This window comes from Bicyclus anynana, chromosome 20, assembly GCF_947172395.1.
Source record: "Bicyclus anynana chromosome 20, ilBicAnyn1.1, whole genome shotgun sequence".
NCBI lineage: Eukaryota > Metazoa > Arthropoda > Insecta > Lepidoptera > Nymphalidae > Bicyclus > Bicyclus anynana.
This window is the reverse complement of record NC_069102.1, coordinates 1,671,331-1,690,337: the sequence shown is the minus strand read 5'-3', so window position 1 is coordinate 1,690,337 and position 19,007 is coordinate 1,671,331. Positions and strand designations below refer to the sequence as shown.

Sequence of the window (19,007 nt, the reverse complement as noted above, 5' to 3'; positions counted from 1 at the left end):
GTTTTTTTAAAATGTCTCCTTTCCAGCTCATTTTACGATCAAAATAAATGTTAAATTAAACTAGAGAAAATATCCTATAATTTATGTCATAACCTTTTTTTTTGTCAAATCAATAATTTTATTGTACGAACGCTGCATTTTTAGCACCAAATGACTAATAATATGTCAACATAATATTATGTTGCTGTCCTAAAGCTTTATATCCTAGGTCTACTGACATATATTCCTTTCGATTGACAGATGTTTATTTTTTTATTTCCCAGAGCGTTTCAACGAGACGATATTCGACGCGCTGCCCACATATCTGCTGAACATCTGCGAAGTGTGCGGCTCGTCCCAGTGCCCCTACTGCTCCATATACAACGCGGCGGCGACCGCGCAGCTGTCGGTACTGCTGCTCGCCACACTCGTCGCGCTACACAGGAACATAAGAACGATGTATGACACGTAGCGACGTGTATGACCTTTGTATGACATTACCGTGGGTATTACAATACATTTGCGGACATATCTATAAAAAAAAATATGAAAATACATATTAATTGATGACGGCTATTACAATACATTACATACATTATATTACAATACATTTGCGAACATATATATAAAAAAAAATATAAAAATATATATTAATTGATTATGATACACGGCTAAAACTCACGTGATAGGTCGGAGTATGCCCGATTAGTTTCGAACCCATACGGGGCTGTTTAAATATGTTGGAACTTGGAATTAGATGGCCATATAAAATTCTTGTGCAAATCTTTTAAACAAAAACGTGTATTCCTCAAGGTGAAAAATTGAAAGTCAAGTTTACAAAGGTTCAATTCAATTCAATTCTTTTTAATGGCTTTCATTTGTGCCAACTGGGCACGGTTTATCTCGCCCGTGTCGAGTAGATGGAGAAGGCACGGAGATTGTTCGGTGAAAGCTGACAAGTTCAATTTGGCGCATCTACTAGATAGTTACTATTAAATAATATTTTTGTTAGTTCCTAACCTATAACAAAGGTTATAATTATCACTGACACTGACAACTGACAAGTTCAATTTGGCGCATCTACTAGATAGTTACTATTAAATAATATTTTTGTTAGTTCCTAACCTATAACAAAGGTTATAATTATCACTGACACTGACAACTGACACATGACGTTTTACATTTTTAATTTATTAGTGTTGCTACCCTTTTAGTATAAATGAACAGGGGCCCTTAGTCATGAGCTGGTTCTTGCATCGCGGCACGATCAGTTTGGACCTAATATCACGTGAGTTTTAGCCGTGTTTCATAATCAATTAATATGAATAACACTCACGATAGTTTAAATTCTAAAAAATGAAAATACACATTTAAAATTTATTAAAATTTAAGCATCAAACTTTTTCAAATTAAAGTGAACTTCAAGTAGTAGTTTGATGATTAAATTATGTTTATAAATATGGCCGTTGATGTATTGGCAATGAACCCAATTTGACAATAATCACCGTTTAACATAGACAAAAAAGGTAATAGACGAATAGATAGCGTATATCGTATTCTTGTAAATAAGAGAGCAGCTTATGTATGGACTCAGTAAAGAAACGAGACAAGACCGCCCGTGCCCATACTGTATGTGTGTACGCATAGGTAATACATATTATAATAAGCTAAAATCAAAACTGCGGGGATATTAGCGAGCGCAGTGATCGCTCGCCGTTGCGTTTTTAAGGTCCCGTTGATTCCTAAAATTTTCCATAGGTCATCTTGACACACAATGATCCAAAACATCAATGTTTGCATCGGACTGTACAATAGATTTGATGTATTGGCAGCTAATAACTTGACAATACCATTTACCGTAGATAGAGAAAGTAATAGACGATTAGAAAGCATATGACGTATACCCGCAAAACGGCTAGCGTATATAATTGGATAAGGCAACGCGATTCGATATTCGATGATGAAATGAATCGTGCCTGTTTTTTCAGACAAACAAGTTTGACAATTGTTATTCATTAAAATAAAATAATTGTGAGCATAAAATGAATATATAGTTCAAAATATATATTTGTTATATTTCAAGAAAAATCGTGAAAAAATGGTTTAGTGAAGTATTTCGGTGAAAATTACATCAAAATCGATTGTCTTTTGACTGACTACGGCACGCCAATCACGCGAACCTTTCTCTGTCTACAGTTTAACATGTAATAAATCTCTGCTCGACAGTGGTTTTGCTGCAATTGGTTTCGTCAATGTTTACAATTTATTGTATAGCCCTTATTGCTTGGATTTATTAAAGGTGCAAACATCGAAGCTCAAATGGCATTTAATAACAGTGTTCACAAAATAAAAACTAAAATATTTTATATTTAGACTTATATTATTGCTACATATTTTTCAAAAATGTAATTTTTCATTTACCGACTGCAATATACAAGATACTAAAATAAGATCAAAAAGTAACCAACTTTTTTCTGAATGAAAGTTTAAAAAAATTGTGATCATTTAATTAAAAAAATAGGTTATTAATGTATTAGTTTAATGCTGTAATACAAATTCTACTTGAGCCTAACATACATTTTTTCAGTTTTATCTAAATCAATTGGGGTATGTGTATGTATTATCCTATTACATTGGTAATGGTTTCAGTAGTTATAGGGAGGTCTTCCAAATGAGTGAGAGTGAATTTTTCACAACATGCATATGTATTTGTCTACTTTTCGAAGTCTATTTGGCTTGGGTTATAGCTGTTAGCACCACAGACAAGCATTTGATAGTAACTTGTAAAGAATAAAAAAAAAAGACAACATAGACCACCGTCCAGGGTTAAGTGTTTGATGTCATAAAAGCAATCTGCAATCTGCCCCTATCCTTAAGTGAACTACAAAGGATTCATTTTTGGCAGTTCATTGTGGAGCAAAACCCATTGTTGAGGCGCGCAGTGTAACGCCAGCCACACACAAGCAGTTTTACTGTTAAATATGCAAGACACATAAGAATGTGACAGTGAAAAATATCGAAATCATACGTATTACAACATTTTTTTTTTTTCACTTGACGGCAGACTGGACGGTTTTGAGCGTGTGTGGCTGGCGTAAGATATTTTCTTAGTCCATTCCAGTGTAGTTATATAGTATTATAACGAGTGTTCATTTAGCTGTACTATTAAATTTGTACAAATAGAGCCTTTATTTGTACGAAACAATACTGAAAGATTAATTAAAAACAAGCTAAAATGTGTTAAATAGTTGTCTATCCTTTTTCCGTACTGCAAATAGATTGTAAATCTTATATAGATTCGAACCTTCTTTAGTAGTCCCTTTGTTTAAGTAACATAGTGAAAAGGATACGTACTATATTATTTTTAGACCTGTCGACTTATATTTAGTTAAGTTTGCATACAATTGAATTAATACCACGTTTCAATTTTAATTTTGTATAGGTCGCGCGACGGCTTATAACCTCACTTTAAACAAACTGACTTACTGTGGCTTCACCCACTGTGAGTACTCTTAATGGTCATAGCATACATAACACTTTGGAAAGTTATTGTCACTGTATCAACTTAAACCGTTCTATATTCTTTGTACGATATTCCTTACTGTGAAGCAAATTAATCGAAATCGTCTCGCCTTTAGACAAATAGCTCTTTTCTGTAGCGTTGTTTTTATAACTCAACAGTTTGTATTTTGAATTCGTCACTATCTGTCTCTGTCTAAAGTACAATGTTAGACAGAGAGAGATAGAGACATTATTAGTTGCTACAGAACAGCTTTATAGAGCTCAAACAGAGGTGATATGGTGACGATACCTTTCTGAGTTGATATGTGTGCTGCGACCTTTAACGACACGCGACATGTAGTAGATTTTAAACAATAACTGGCTTGATATTACTTTTAGTTTCCGGTGCTGCTATTTTTCAATTTAATATCCGAGTGATTACAAATACTTACTTGCAGCTGCATTTGATGCATCCCTTGCCTTTAAGATTTTAAAGTGCGATTCACTTCTTGTGTAAATATAAGTATTTTAGGAACATATTTTTAATGTACTTTGTAAGGATAACATTTTTCTCATATTTTGTGTACTTTTCTAAATTTATAATTTTTTTTCAATAATTTAATGACAATATTGCAATATTATATAAAAAATAAATGTCAATAAAATTGCCTTATTAGTCCAAGACTTATAACTTAGAATACAGTTTAAAATTATATGAAAGATTTATTGGAAAAATATAAAGAGGTAAATTTTTAGTTAAATTATTAATAAAAATCAAAATATTTACACATATTTTTCAAACATATCGGCAGATAAATATATGAATGTACAAATTTGGCAACTACCGTCCAAAAAGCATGTATTTATGAATTAATATAAATTAATTATGATATAAATAAATTAATGCTATATTAATGAATCTCATTATATACTTTGTAAGATTTTACTTAATTAGTTTTCCGTCCAAAATTACCAATGACTGAAGTTTTTTTTATACTTTTATAAGTATTTATATTTTCAAGTATGTATATTATTTTGTGTGTATATTTTAAGTTTATTAGTATTTTTTGAATAAGAAACATATGTTTTGAGCAACAATTGTTGTTTCAATCTACATTTAGAGGCATCTCATGTTGCAATGGAAAATAAGCTTGAGAAAAAAAAATCTGTTTTTTTAATATATTTTTTTTTAATTGAAATATTGACCTTTGATAGTAAACTGAAATGTATTTCTTACTATAGTACGTTTAACGAGGCAATATAAGTGACGACATAAAACAAATTGACAACATAATTGCTTACTAAGTTACTACACTTAAGGATAGAGATAATACTCAACTTACTTTCGTTTGTCTTACATGAAGTATGTTAGCCTGCTTCCATGTTGCATTATCACTTACCATCGGGTGAGATTGTAGTCAAGAGCCCTTTAACTCTTAAGAATAAAAAAAAATCCAAGAAGCGCGAGGGACTTCGGGAGGGAGGGACACTGCTGATACCTAAAACCTTGTCTTGCACAGCTTAAGTCAGCCATTGATGGTCAATTATTATCACGTTTCTGCAGCGCACACGGCAGCAAAGACGTTTCATAAGTCGAGCCGTCATGCATGTGACCAATACACGATCAGTTATATTTAATAATTGATCGTCAATGGCGAAAAAAAACGATGTTCCGAAACGTCATAAAGTTTGCATCGTGCTGAGACGTAGTAATGGTCAGGTTGTTTATGTGTTTTATCTCGCCTCGTTAAACATAGCATAGAATACAAATACAAGTATAGCTTGATTAGATTATATATTAAAAAAAACAGGACGGCGCCTCAAGTATTTATAGCATTATCCGTATGCTAAAGGTACACGCTTGTTTTTTTTTCTGGTCATGCTATACATCAGTGATGATCAAGGCTGTTGTATCCATAATGATGAAGCTCGAACTTTCTGCATAGAAATGCATTTCAAAATGTGTATAGGTATAAATTGTAATTCAACAAACTGTTTAGTGGCAGCTAACTTTCATTGTATTATTTTCCAAATTAAAAGTATGTACAAAACATTCAGATTTTTATTTAACACTAGCGGACGCCCGCGACTTCGTCCGCGTGAAACTCGATGTAAACTTTCAACTACCTCTACAATCTACCCTACCCCTACCCTACCCTTAGGTGTATAAAAAATAGATGTTGGCCTATTCTCATAGATACCGGATAAGCACAAAAAATTTCATCAAAATCGGTCGAGCCATTTTGGAGGAGTATTGCAACGAAAACTGTGACACGAGAATTTTATATATTAGATAAAAAGTTCAATATTTTTTCTTACATTATTGCATCATTATTATCAGCCTGTTTGAAAACTCCTTTAGGGAGGGAGCTATTCATCTAGGAGCTAAGACCCACCACACAATGCAGGTTGATAGTAGTCTTAAGGTAGTAATGTTTAACTAGACAGTCTCCGTAGCGCAGTGGTATGCTCGGTAGATTTACAAAACAGAGGTTTTCTTAACTGGTCCAGGTCTAGCTGGTGGGAGGCTTCCAATGCTTTGCTTCCGGCAAAGATATACCGCCAAGCGATTTAGTGTTTTGGTTCAATGTTCTGTAGAAACCAAAAGGGATATGGATTTCATTTCATCTCCTCCTTAACATCTTAGCCCGCTTCCATCTTAGATTGTATCATGACTTACCATCAGATCAGGTGAGATTGTAGTCAAGGGCTAACTTGTAAAGTATAATAAAAAAGCCACCTAGAAATTTCAAGGCCTAGTGTTTTGATGATAGTTGCACCTAACTACTAAATAAGAGGGAAGCAAGAGTTATTTAGTTTGGTATGTGTAAAATTTCCGCAAGCTGTTTTATTTTAACTAACAACAGATCAATGCAAAATGCAAAATGCAAATTGTGAATAGAAGTGTTTATTTTCAAAGTATAAATTAAGCTATTTCTATATACAATAAAGACAATATATTGATAAATTAGCTAGAATATACAAAATACAACTACTGTCTTTTCTTGACTTGTTTTGCTTTGGCATTGGCATTAGCTTTAGTGGACCCTCCACTGAACAACGATGTGAACATTTCGGACATCTCTGGAAATTCGGACATCTTTGCCATGTTGCTGATTTGCTTGAAGTCTTCCTTGGTGTCCGGGTCGTTCATCATTTTTGGGAGCACCATGATAAGGAGGAGTGGTAACACCATCATTATCACCATTGGATTGAACAGGAAGTCTGTTAGCCTCCACTGCTCGCGAACTTGGAAATACCTGAAGTACATTGAAATATTTTTTAATATAATGCATCACTTTCAATAATCATTATCAACCTATTTTAAGGAGTACAAATAAAAATATCTGGCCTCAACTCAAATTACATGCATATTCTCTATTACAATTTTCAATTATCTACCTTTCCAATTGTACACTATATTTTGCTTTGTGCAATAAAGTTCTAAATAATAAAGAAATCTATTTATTAGAAATGGCCAAGTGCAAGTTAGACTTGCACACAAAGGGTTCTGTACAGTGTTAAAAAAAATCATGTGTGTTGTATTGGGGCTGCCTTAAATATTTAGTTAATTGTTTTTAGTATATTACACTTACAGCAGCAACATAACAATATGATCTGTGAAAATTTCAAATGTCTAACTTTCGTGGTTCACGAGATTCAAAAATAAAACAATTGAATTGAGAACCTCCTGATTTTAAGTTGGTAAAAACAGGATAGTATTATAAGCACTAAAGACAGCTTACAGTAAACGGCTGAAAAGACTAACGAAGTCAATTCTCACCTTATTTTTGACATGACCTTCATCCTCAAGGGATAAGGCACTTGAATTATCTGCGATGTCTGAATATAATTCACTTTGCGAGCTCTATATTTGCCTTTCGAGTTAATCTCAACTCGGATTGGTTCGTAGAAGTAATCGGGATGTACGATTTCCACCACGTAGGAGCCCGACGGGACATTGTGCACAGCGAACGAACCATCGTCCTTTATAAAACCTATAAACTCTCCCCCGTTGACGTGGATCCTCGTATCGACTTGCCAGTTCGTTGGGTCTTGATCATCAGCGGGGAATACTCTCCCTTCTATAACATATCTGCCATTCCCAGTCTCCTCATCCAAGGTGTTCAGAGCACAAAACACGTTACTGATTACACCCAACGCAACGAACAGAATGTCTAAGCGAAACATTGTACAACAAATTAGGCAAAATGTTTATAAAGCGTAAAGTTGTTTGAGTATTTAATTTAATTGGATTTAACTTCGATTCGCAATTTCACGAGATTTATCAATATTTTATCCACAGACGTTTCAATTTCAACAAAATTTGACCACAAACGTCAAATCAGGAAAAATTACATGACCACAGATCCTATAAATTGTAAAAGTCTGTGGTCTGTGGTAAAAGTCATGAATCCACGGAACAGACGTCAAAATCAAAATGATAAAATGACAGTATTTACAGCTCTCTTTTTTATACCATTCTCTCTGGTCTAAGCATTCTCCCATTCTCCCACATTCTCCCTTCTCCAAAGAGTAAACTTCATGGTCGAAGGTTTTTTGCTAAAAAATAGAGTCAAAGAATTCATACAAGTTATTTTTTGAAATAATAAGCTTTACGGCTCTGGGTTCTAGCCGTTTTGAGCCCTCGGAAAAGTTAGGTATTTTGAAATTATTGACAAACACTAATTTTGTTTATACATTTATTGTACCTACCTTAGGTACCTACCCTTTTTATTGCATCTTATTTCTCAGTAGGTTCTGTTCATAGAGTTAAGTAAATTCATGGTACTTACTATTATAACCATTCAAATACAAAATTATAAAATGAAGATACCCTACATAATTAGTCAGATGGGCATATCTCAGACCAACACAAGTTAACCAAGCAATAGCTACCCACTTTTGTTCTTCTTTTCAATGAAGAGTTACAAACTACATTATTGTAAAGTGTGGTATCTATCTAATGATTAGACAATCAATATTATTAAGATGAAATACCAGTTGTAAGTTGAATACCATAGTGTAACATATACTATACTTACTTACCTACCTTTTACAATTTACAGGAAAGGTACTCCGAAAGCACTAGACAGGTGTATGGTGTACTCAGATCTCAGACCAATTATGTATTTAGTCTGAGATCGTGTATGCCTCTTACAATAACTTAAATTAGGACATATTGTATCAAAAGAGTAAAGGTACTTGTACATATGTTTTGTAGTAAAGGGTTAGATCTTAAGTTCTTATGTTAAGCATAGATTAACTATGGTCAATGGCCTCGTATGTCAAATCAAAGTTAGTTTTAAAAATTAATTTTGCTAGTATTTTTTGGATTTTGGTAAGTAAAACTAGTAACTTATAACTTGAAAGTTTCTACTTTACTAAAAAAGATAACAAGGATACTGATTATCTAGGTATAATACACCTAATTAATAATTCTTAATAATTTTAATATTGTTGGGTTTGTTGGCTCAATGTGATCATTCCTGACAAACGTAGTTGGAATTTAAGTCGGAGTAATTTAATGAGGTTACCCCTCAGACGAATGATTACCCCGACTTCAATTCGACAGCAGCAGTTTGAGCAATTTCCAATCGATCGTGGACCTGGTGTGGGTACTTGCAAGCCTCGAGACGACTGAAGCGTAGCGAGACTTGATTCCCCTTTCTACCCCTTTTTGGGGGTAAGACCTTAAGCCTGCAGAAAAGATGCTGTGCAGAGGTTGAATGTGTCACCAACAGCGCGCTGCCTGCGGTTATCTCATGCTCCAGGTGTTAAAAGATATTTTTTGTTGATGAGGGGAATATAAAGAGGCCACAGCCACTGTTTGGCTGGGGTGACAGGCCAGGTCGAGGAATTTGGATAGCGACGGAGGTCGAAATGTAATACCGCAAGCAAAGCGGATGATTTTTTTTTTGTTTAGGAAGATAGTTAAAATGTGGCGGTTTCTGAACGTTTCATTTATTGTGTTGGCTGTATTGCCCTTCGGCAGTTTACTTGCGCGGGAATTTAGTTGACAATACATGCACATTGCTTACTATTACTACTATTTTTTTTGTACCTTTTTAGCCGATTGCCACCTCCAGCCGGCAGCCACCTCGCCTCGCGCGGAAATTGCTAAAAGGGGCGCATATTTTCCCAGTAATTTATACAGTACGACAGTCACAGTTCGAACACATATTTTACGGAATTTTGCATATAGAAAATTTATCTCTATTTGCACAAAATAAACATATGTTCAAACGTATTAACGATATGAAGTTAATGAAATAGCGAGGAAGTACATGTCTGCCCAGACGTGTACTTTGTAGAAATTCATTTACTTTGATGTCAATATTAATTGCTGTGTACCTAATATCGTTTAAGTTTCAACATTGATTAATTTCCAATACTCGTTTAAGCAAGTGAACGACAGTAAGAGTTTCATTTAGGATCAATCTACAATCTTTACAAAGCTATTCTTAGGAACTACTTGTCCGAATTGAAAAATTCATTTAGTATTAGATAGCCTATTTATCGAGGAAGGCTATAGGCTATATATTATCCCCGTATTTCTACGCGAACGGAATCCACGCGGGTGAAACCGCGCTGCGTCAGCTGGTATTCTATAGAGGAAGATTGAGGACGGACTAAACGCTTCGGTAACTTGAATCTTGATCATTATGGTGATAGATCATGGATACAGGTCTTATAGAGATAAACTACAGATGGACTTTTTTTAAAGGGCAAAATATGAGATACAGACGGCTCATCGAATACGCGACTATTGTGATAACCTTCTGTATTTGTGTGGCTGTGTTCATACGACTATCAAGGGCTACTCCCAGGTATTTGTCATTTTCTTGTCAAGAAATAAGGATTCTTTATACGTAGTAGGTATCTATTAATTTATGGATTATATATAAGTACCTAGACCTCGTAGACGGTGGAACGCTAGATTTCGGCATTTGTTAAAACTAGGCAGCACCTTCCTCTATCCACCAGAGATGGCACTTGTGTGGAATTCGATTTTGTCCGTCGCATAGTTGACGGTGTAATTTGTAAATTATGCATTTTTTGTGTGGATAGTGCTGGAAGGAAGAACGCACATTCAAACGCACAGTACCTATGCCTGTTTCATATACCTAGGCAAGAGACTAGGGTGTTACAGAGACTAATCGCGTGATTGCTAGTGTGAATGCGCGGAGTTTGCCTGTTTTAACAATATCTATCATTTACATTAACCACCCTCTAGGTATCGTTATCCCGTTCAATTGTTTAGGAGCATATAAAATATCAAAATTAATACGTTATCAATGGGCGAGGAGCAACTTGCGAGTTTTGTTATGAATGGAATAGGAGTCTTCTACTTGTTTAAACCCACAGAACAGACATCGCTAAAAGCTAACGCTCGGTAAACCTTTAATAAGCTGGCTAAGTTTGTCACAGATCATCTGAATTATTTGCTCACCTTTAGAAGAGAGCGAGAGGAGAGAAATGTGTCTGAAGGTGGTCTGAGGGTATATTTGCTTTGTAGCTTATCCATAAGTTGACAACGCAGTTGTAAATCCCATGTGACATGCATATGTCGACGCTAACCACTTGACTTGAATACATTTTGATCTCTACTAACCCAATGCACTTTGTAAAATATAAAATCAGTTGAACAGTAAAAAGAAATCGTAAACAAGCTTTTCTTTGCTTCTCATCTTCTACTACACACGACAAACAGAGATCACATCCTTCCACTTGCTAGAACTCTTGCATATTTCCCTAGCTTCTCCCGTTGTCATCAATCCTTACAAACAAGTTAGTCGGTTTAGGGTACTATTGACCTGGCCATTAAATGAAAATGTCCTGCTCACTTGAAAAATAAAACATATAACGGATTCTGCGATCTCTATGACGATTTAGGAATTTTACAAAACTCCGTATGCGTGTCAATACCTGTAACACGGTACATATGTATCGTAAACATCTACTACAATGAGCGTAAAGCGTTTATGATCATTAATTTAGTTCTCTCCGATTTCTCGACGAGTGAACTTCTTCTAACAATTTTTTTCCTATGTACTGAATATTTATTTTTTAGTCACAATGTTACGTTATTTTCTATTATTTTCTATTTTATTTATTGGTTTGATAAACGTCAGGGCTATGTGGTTGGCCCAGGTCGGTCCGAAGTATCCCCCGACTAAAGGTGAAGTCTGGCCCAAGCCACAGGTTGAAGTTAAGGAGCAAACGTTTTATGTATTCAACCCTTCGCAGTTCAAAGTTAAGGTGAGTGTTATTTTGGCGAAATTATCGATTTGCGACCATATTCCTTAAACTTGTAGATAAATGTGTATTTATGTAGACTACATGACCTCTTAATTAGGTACATAATAAGCGTTATCGTTAATTTGTTATTATTTGTCACAATATCGAATTAAATAGGCACTATAAATTTTATAACTCAAAAATAATGTTTCGTATCCATATAATCCTTTCTAGCATAAATAATAATTTTAGCTGTGAATTAAACTTGGGAAAATTAAAAAATACGGTGAAGTGGGTGTCGACTCGTCCGCCAAGGGTTCCGTAGGACTTTTCCAATTTTACTTTGGAGCAATTTTTGGGTTTACAATATTTGAGGGTAAAATGGTTAAATTGAAAATTTTAAATTGTTTTCGTTGATTCCTCTATAAGACAGAACTTTTGTTTTTATATGTTTTTTTATACAAATAAGTGATGCTTGAGGTAGATTTTATAATATTTAATTTTGAATGATAATCACCCCGTAAGTTACAACGAATGGGTAGGCGGATGTTAATGCGGAACGTCTCCAACATGTCACTTGCGATATTTAGTAAACAATATACTTTCAAACATTACAAGTTTATAAAACAATGACGTCACTATTTTATATATAAATTAAATAGGTATAGTTATAGATCATCGTAGAAGGTTGTCTGTTTATTGGTATTTGTTACGGACTTCAAAAAAAGGAGGAAGTTTTTAACGTTCAACGCGTGTGTTTTATGTCTTTTACCTCATAACTTCGTCATTTATTAATCAATTTTAAAAATTCTTTTTTGTTTGAATGAGTATTATTTCAGATTGGCCTGGAATGAGTATTAATTTTCACGGAAATCGGTTTAGTATGTTTTTATTAAAATCAAAATAACTGAAATAAGTGAACGAAATTGCCCTAACTGTGCCGTTTACGGTCACTATGGTAACACACACTAAAAACAGGGAAATAAAGGACTTCAAAGATGTATTACTCTAAAAAGCGAAAAATAACATCGTACTTATGTTCTTTCTATTTATTGGCGGTACTAAAAAAACAAAATAAACTTTAATAGCTTATTTGGCATAACACCGCTTTCAAACCGATCAACCGACTGGTTCAATCAGTAACCCGGATTTCGCAGGACTAATAATATATACTGAACATGGGGAACTGTTTAATCATTTCAATATCTCTCATTTAAATATTGGATATAAGTAGGCGTTACTTTGCGGAAGTTCATCAGGTATAGATGAACCCATGCGACAACGTCACCCAGCTCCGACAAAATACTCTCTACGTACGTTTCACCCCGAAACCGGAGCATCCTCAGGAGATGTTGACTCTACAACGTGCAACGTTGCACGTTGTAGAGTCAACATCTCCTGAGGATGCTCCGGTTAAGGGTTTTTGTTGTTTGATCTCATTCTCAATTCTTTCATTGACGTTTAACCGTAAACAAGCGAACGCAGATGCACCTCTGAGTCGTCGAAATCCCATATGAGATATTGAGATATGGAATACCTCCTGCTAACATTTTTCCCACAAAGCCAAAAGTAGGATGATTAGGCAAGTGCGTTCCACCATAGGCTGATTTAAAGCTTACAATCAGGCGTGACTTCAATTAAACGAAAGGAAACTTAACAACCAGGAAATTACATAAAAGTTTAAACTATAGGTAGATATAGTACGAGAGTCTGTAGAAACAAAAATGTAATTGGGATAATACCGGCAGATATGAACACCTATAACCCGTGGGCATTTACTTGACACCTGGCTACCAAAACCATCCATACAAATATTTTACAAACATCATTCGAGCTAGGTGTCAAGTTAATCCGCACGAGGTTTAGGTTCCATTCCATTACATGGGCAACTAATTAAAAAAATATATATAAAGAACCACATGATCTAAGTTTTCAAAGTTGAATAGATCTAGATAATATACTAATTTTATTCTGCAGCCCGTATAATGTTGGATACATCACTGTAGCCTGTAGGTATATACATAATCAATCATGTACATATTCCAGCGTTTATTTAATTACTATGAGCTAATTATGTATGTGCCTACAATATTACGGATACTGCATACGATAATAGGAAATGCCGACATAAACCAATGTTTTTGTTGCAATATTCGATAAGGTTAATTTTTAGGCATCTGAATATTTATACATATTAGCAAAATAGTTCAATGCATGTTGTGTTAGATAGGTAGGTACCAGTGGCAAAGGATGGAATTTTGATGAAGGTAAGCCGTCCCAAAGGAAAGGAAATTTATCCCGTTTGGCACAACATCCAGTTTCTCATACATATATTCATTACAATAATGAATATACTCGTCTCGTCAAGGAGACTTCATATTTCTCTCCATCTTCCAGGTTCTGGATCAAACGTGCGATATATTAACGAATGCGATCGCCCGTTACTCCTATTTATTGGAGAACAAACTCGGGTTGAAAACTCACCCCACAGCGCCGTCTCCGCAGACCGAGGGAATACACAGCAATACTTCGTACAGGGGACATCTCAAAGAACTGGAAGTGACCCTCACTTCGCCGTGTGAGGAGTACCCGCATCTTGACATGGATGAAAGCTGTAAGTAAAGTTTTTTCAGATAGCATGGGTACGGTGACAGTCGCCTTTACGACGTTCATGATACGTACGTTCTATTAACGTGAATCGCGGCAAACTTTCAAGAGTGAAACGAATTCACCCGCACCATCCTACATGATACGAACTATATAGCAGTGGCATGCATAATTTAGCTCTATAGTAGAAATAGTAATAGAAAGGAATTTTCTATTTTTAACCGACTTCCAAAAAGGAGGAGATTCTACGTTCGGCTGTATGTACCTGTGTCCAGCGTTAATTCCGTCATTTATGGACCGGTCTTTTTTAATTCTTTTTGTAAAATGCAATTCAGGTTCGTAATGAGTTCTCCAGAGAGGCATCGCATTTTTGCATGTATTTTATTTATTTCTGTGTGTAGGTTTTTCCGTCGAAATACGTTAATAAAACCACACTAGCAAAACTCATAAGGGTTAAAAGTAAGTTTCAAAACTTTAACTGCCCCCTTGTTCTACTGGTTAACCTATGCAATGCAGTGGTGTGCACTTCATAGGTTCATAAACATAATGCATGCCCTGAGGATTCATTATCCTCTATTGGAGGAAGAATTTTCCATTTTGTAAAATTTTTATATATAGAGCATACCCTAGTTAAAAACCTTGTGCACGCCACTGAGCCTATGTGGTTACAGATTACGAGGTTTACTGATAATCGAGGATAGCTATCTATCCGTCATCTTGGGCAGGTTATTTAAAACGGCCGTTAGACAGAGAGAGATGTATGTGAATTGCGAGTTGTACGAAACAACAACAACGTTACAGAATACGAATAGTCCTGCTGATAGCAACCGGTATTGGAGTATAGCGGGTCTAAGCTCCATTTCCCCTCCAACAAGGAGGGTGACCTGATATTATTTTTCTGATAATGATGATACAGGAAAAATCCACTTGATTTAATTATAAGATATAATTATCTTAAAAAACCAGTATTGGTATTTACTATTTATTGTTCTTGTAGTAGGTAGGCAGATTGTGCTAATCTTCACAATACAAGTGTTTATTTATTAAGATAACCTAATAAATTCTTCTTGACCTTAAATAATGATTTATTTGTTTTGCTCAGTTAGTTAAAGAATCTTTATCTTAGTAGATATGTACCAACATACCTACATAACCAAACAATTCTATGAATATTATACTTATAAACATTATTTGTAACCTACTCATAGATTATATTTTTTTGTGTTTGTTTTTTATTAGATAATCTTACTGTATCGTCTACTACAACACTAGTCTCTTCATCAGTATGGGGCGTAATAAGAGGTCTCGAGACATTTGCACAACTATTTTATGTATCTGATGATCACAACGTAAGTATTGTAGAACATTATATTAGGCATACCTTGGAGTTGTAGGTAACATATTAGATTAATAAAGTATAAACTGAAATTCTACAAAGCAACTTCAATTCACGAGTATTTCCCGCCTTTTTATAATATCTGACTGTCTGTGACTCTTCTCAAGTACTCAGTTTAATTTAAATTGATAGTGTTGTATGTAGTTGTAATAATTCGAATATTACCGGTTTACCGATTGTTGTGTATCGTTTTTATGCTGCAGGATATACGAGTAAATAAAACTACAATATCAGATTTCCCACGATATAAGCATAGAGGACTGCTGCTTGACACATCCCGTCATTTTATTACCGTGTCAAACATTCTAAAAACTCTGGACGCAATGGCGATTAATAAAATGAACGTGTTCCACTGGCACATAGTAGATGATCAGAGTTTTCCATATCAAAGTGAAAGATTTCCAGAATTGAGGTAACTTTTATTTAATTAATTAATTAATCCCACCAAATAAAATAAATCCTTAAGTAATGTTGCCCGCCTTTTAGATTATACTTGTACAATACACATTCATTGTGCATACAGGCATAATATCTTTTAAAATTAATGCATTTACACACCCCTTAATTTAATAAATAAGTTAATTAATTTAATGTTTTAAGTAATTTAATGATTCTCTTATTATTTATTTATTTCAGTGAAAGAGGTGCTTTTGATCCGTCCATGGTTTATACCAAGGACGATATAGAGAGAGTGATCGAATATGCAAGAAATCGTGGTATACGAGTAATACCTGAATTTGATGTTCCTGGTAATTATTGGTTTTTGTTTAGTTATATTATATATAGACATATCATTGTTAAATTTTTTATTTAATTTTTAGGACACACTGGGTCTTGGGGCATCGCATTTACTGATATTTTGACAGAATGTTATGAAAATGGGAAAGTTATAGGATTTGGTCCTATGGATCCGACGTCTAATACCACTTATAAACTACTCCGAGATTTGTTCAAAGAAGTTCAAAATGTATTCCCAGACAAATACTTCCACGTTGGTGGTGATGAGGTTGAGTTACAATGCTGGTGATTATTTAAGATTTCTTTGATTAAAAAAGAAGTATATTTATCGTAAAACATGTTGGTGTATTTATATAAACATATTTGTTGGAGCAGTCTGATCAACACTTTCTTTGGTTTGCTTTGGAAATAAACATAATAATAAAAAATCGGAACTGACATGAATAGAACCGATAGCTTCCGTTCCTTTAGCTAACAAGGCCAGAGTTTCCTTCCAACTGGACCACAGTCACACTACACTCTGGTCGCGAGAGCATAAGAGGCATGGGTTTGGTTTTCGTCAGAACCGAAAATATTATATAGGTATATTTCTAAAATTATTACTTGTTTTACAGGAAATCGAATCCAAAACTTATAGATTATATGAAAGTCCACAAACTAACTGCGTCAGATTTACATGCTCTATTTATGAGCCGTGTAATACCACTTCTAGCAAATGCAACAGTGCCTGTAGTATGGCAGGTGACTATTTGTTTTTATTTAATTTATTTAAAATTAACGGACGTCCGCGACGTCATCCACGAGAAACTACTAAACTTTTATTATACAAAACCAAATTTGAGAAGTGGGTACAGCAAGTTATCCTTGAAACATAAATATTATGTTTTAAATGCCATTGCGGACTTTTTCCACCAGGCATGATTTTGTTATATCTCCAAAGTTAGCTAGTTATATTTCAATCAATTTACATAAAATCTTAATAACAAAACTTATATGTGTATACCTTCCACATTTACCACCCTACCTATTGGCGAAAATCGCATGAAAATGTGATCAGTAGTCTTTTAGTTTATAGTGAACAGACAGACGCCACGTAGGACTTTGTTTTCAATCAATTTCATCATCAATCGATTTTTATTTTATATAGATACAGATAGTATAAATAATAATCACTTCTAGTCTTAAGTAAACGTCATATGACTAATATATATTGATTTTTATTTATTTCAGGAAGTATACGATGAAGGTGTAATTCTTTCTACAGATACACTTATACAAGTATGGAAATACAACTGGATTACTGAAATGATTAATGTAAGACATCTTTTTGCTGCCCATATTTTCATAATCATCTCCTCGCCCTTAAAAAATATGACTGTCGATAAAATGACATTCTTTTCTATTCGCTTTTATCTTATTTTTACACACACCTACAATCTCTTCTTTGGACTTTCCCTTATTTTGTGCTCTTCTACGTGCAATGTCAACGTTCTGGTAATGAGAAATTTATTATCCCTTCGGATTACATGTTTATGCCATGTTTATCATTCATCTACGTGCTTCGTCTACGTTTTCTTCGTTTTGAAAAACTGATTCAAGGTACCTGCTGAAATTCGGAACAGGGTAGCATTACACTATCTAAAGCAGTTGAGGAGAATAGAGTACCAATAGACATTCCGTATTAAATATATTAAAACTTTTCTTCGGTTTTTTTTTAAATAATTTCGTGCATTGCTTGACAAGCAATAAAAAGGTTCCAATAAATTAACAGGTCTTAAAAACTGGACATCGAGTTCTCTTTTCATCTTCATGGTACTTAGATGCTCTGGGCTCAAGGTGGACAGACTATTACGCAGCTGATCCTCGTCAAATGGTATATGATGTAACAAGCAACAAAACTCTCATGGCAGGCATTGTTGGAGGAGAAGCTTGTATGTGGGGTGAGATGGCAGATGATAGAAATGTTATAAACAGGTACTTGTATATATTTTTATGAATATTATAATATAAAGATATATAACTATTTAATATGTGACTCTGTAACTTACACGACTAAAGTAAAACTTCTTTAGCTCGAAACTTCCTTTTGCCTCGCCCGTCCACATGTTTCGTAAATTCGTAACGCATATACCAGGTTACTATCCAAGTCAAGCGAGATTTTTGATTCACTGTTTTTATGATGTTTTAGAGTATGGCCGAGAGCAAGTGCTGTGGCTGAAAGACTATGGAGCTACCAAGACAGCAATACACGTTACAGATCATCACGCGCTCCATCTGAAGCCTATAACCGGATAGAAGAACACGCGTGTCGAATGATACGCCGCGGTATTGACGCACAACCACCTTCTGGACCTGGATTTTGTGTTGTGTAACATTTAATTCTACGATATTATTTATAAGATATTTGTAACCATTATTACTAATAAAGTTTATTTTTAACTGTTATTTTATATTCATCACTCCTCCATCTGAATCAACGTACAAATGTATTTTATTATACGGGGCTGTAAAGTTACAGTATAATTAATTAACGCACATGTCACAT

The 19,007-nt window shown here is 34.5% G+C and overlaps 3 protein-coding genes across 4 annotated transcripts in view; 2 read left to right on the top strand and 1 right to left on the bottom strand.

The window, feature by feature from the left end:
- LOC112047051 (CD109 antigen) overlaps positions 1–5,533 on the top strand; it is a 30,878-nt gene extending 25,345 nt beyond the window's left edge. The window contains exons 33-34 of one of the 2 annotated variants that reach the window (XR_008251898.1): positions 264–1,010; positions 1,116–5,533. Coding sequence is in view for 1 of the 2 variants with exons in the window: in XM_052887896.1 (XP_052743856.1) it covers positions 264–451 (188 nt within the window). In the remaining variant the exon portion in view is untranslated. Of the gene's footprint in view, positions 1–263 lie in introns of both variants that reach the window. The other variant, XM_052887896.1, reaches the window with a different exon arrangement.
- An 839-nt stretch (positions 5,534–6,372) lies between these two features.
- LOC112047081 (ER membrane protein complex subunit 7) lies at positions 6,373–7,828 on the bottom strand. Its single transcript, XM_024084001.2, has 2 exons — positions 7,265–7,828; positions 6,373–6,740 (listed from the first exon to the last, which is right to left on the bottom strand). Exons 1-2 carry the CDS (start codon positions 7,669–7,671, stop codon positions 6,473–6,475), a joined length of 675 nt encoding a protein of 224 aa, XP_023939769.1. The 5' UTR covers positions 7,672–7,828; the 3' UTR covers positions 6,373–6,472.
- Positions 7,829–11,463: 3,635 nt separating this feature from the next.
- LOC112047080 (beta-hexosaminidase subunit beta) lies at positions 11,464–18,907 on the top strand. The gene is made up of 10 exons (XM_024083999.2): positions 11,464–11,742; positions 14,119–14,335; positions 15,568–15,677; positions 15,928–16,136; positions 16,361–16,473; positions 16,546–16,747; positions 17,077–17,203; positions 17,693–17,776; positions 18,234–18,436; positions 18,651–18,907. Exons 1-10 carry the CDS (start codon positions 11,560–11,562, stop codon positions 18,832–18,834), a joined length of 1,632 nt encoding a protein of 543 aa, XP_023939767.2. The 5' UTR covers positions 11,464–11,559; the 3' UTR covers positions 18,835–18,907.
- The last annotated feature ends 100 nt before the right edge of the window (positions 18,908–19,007 follow it).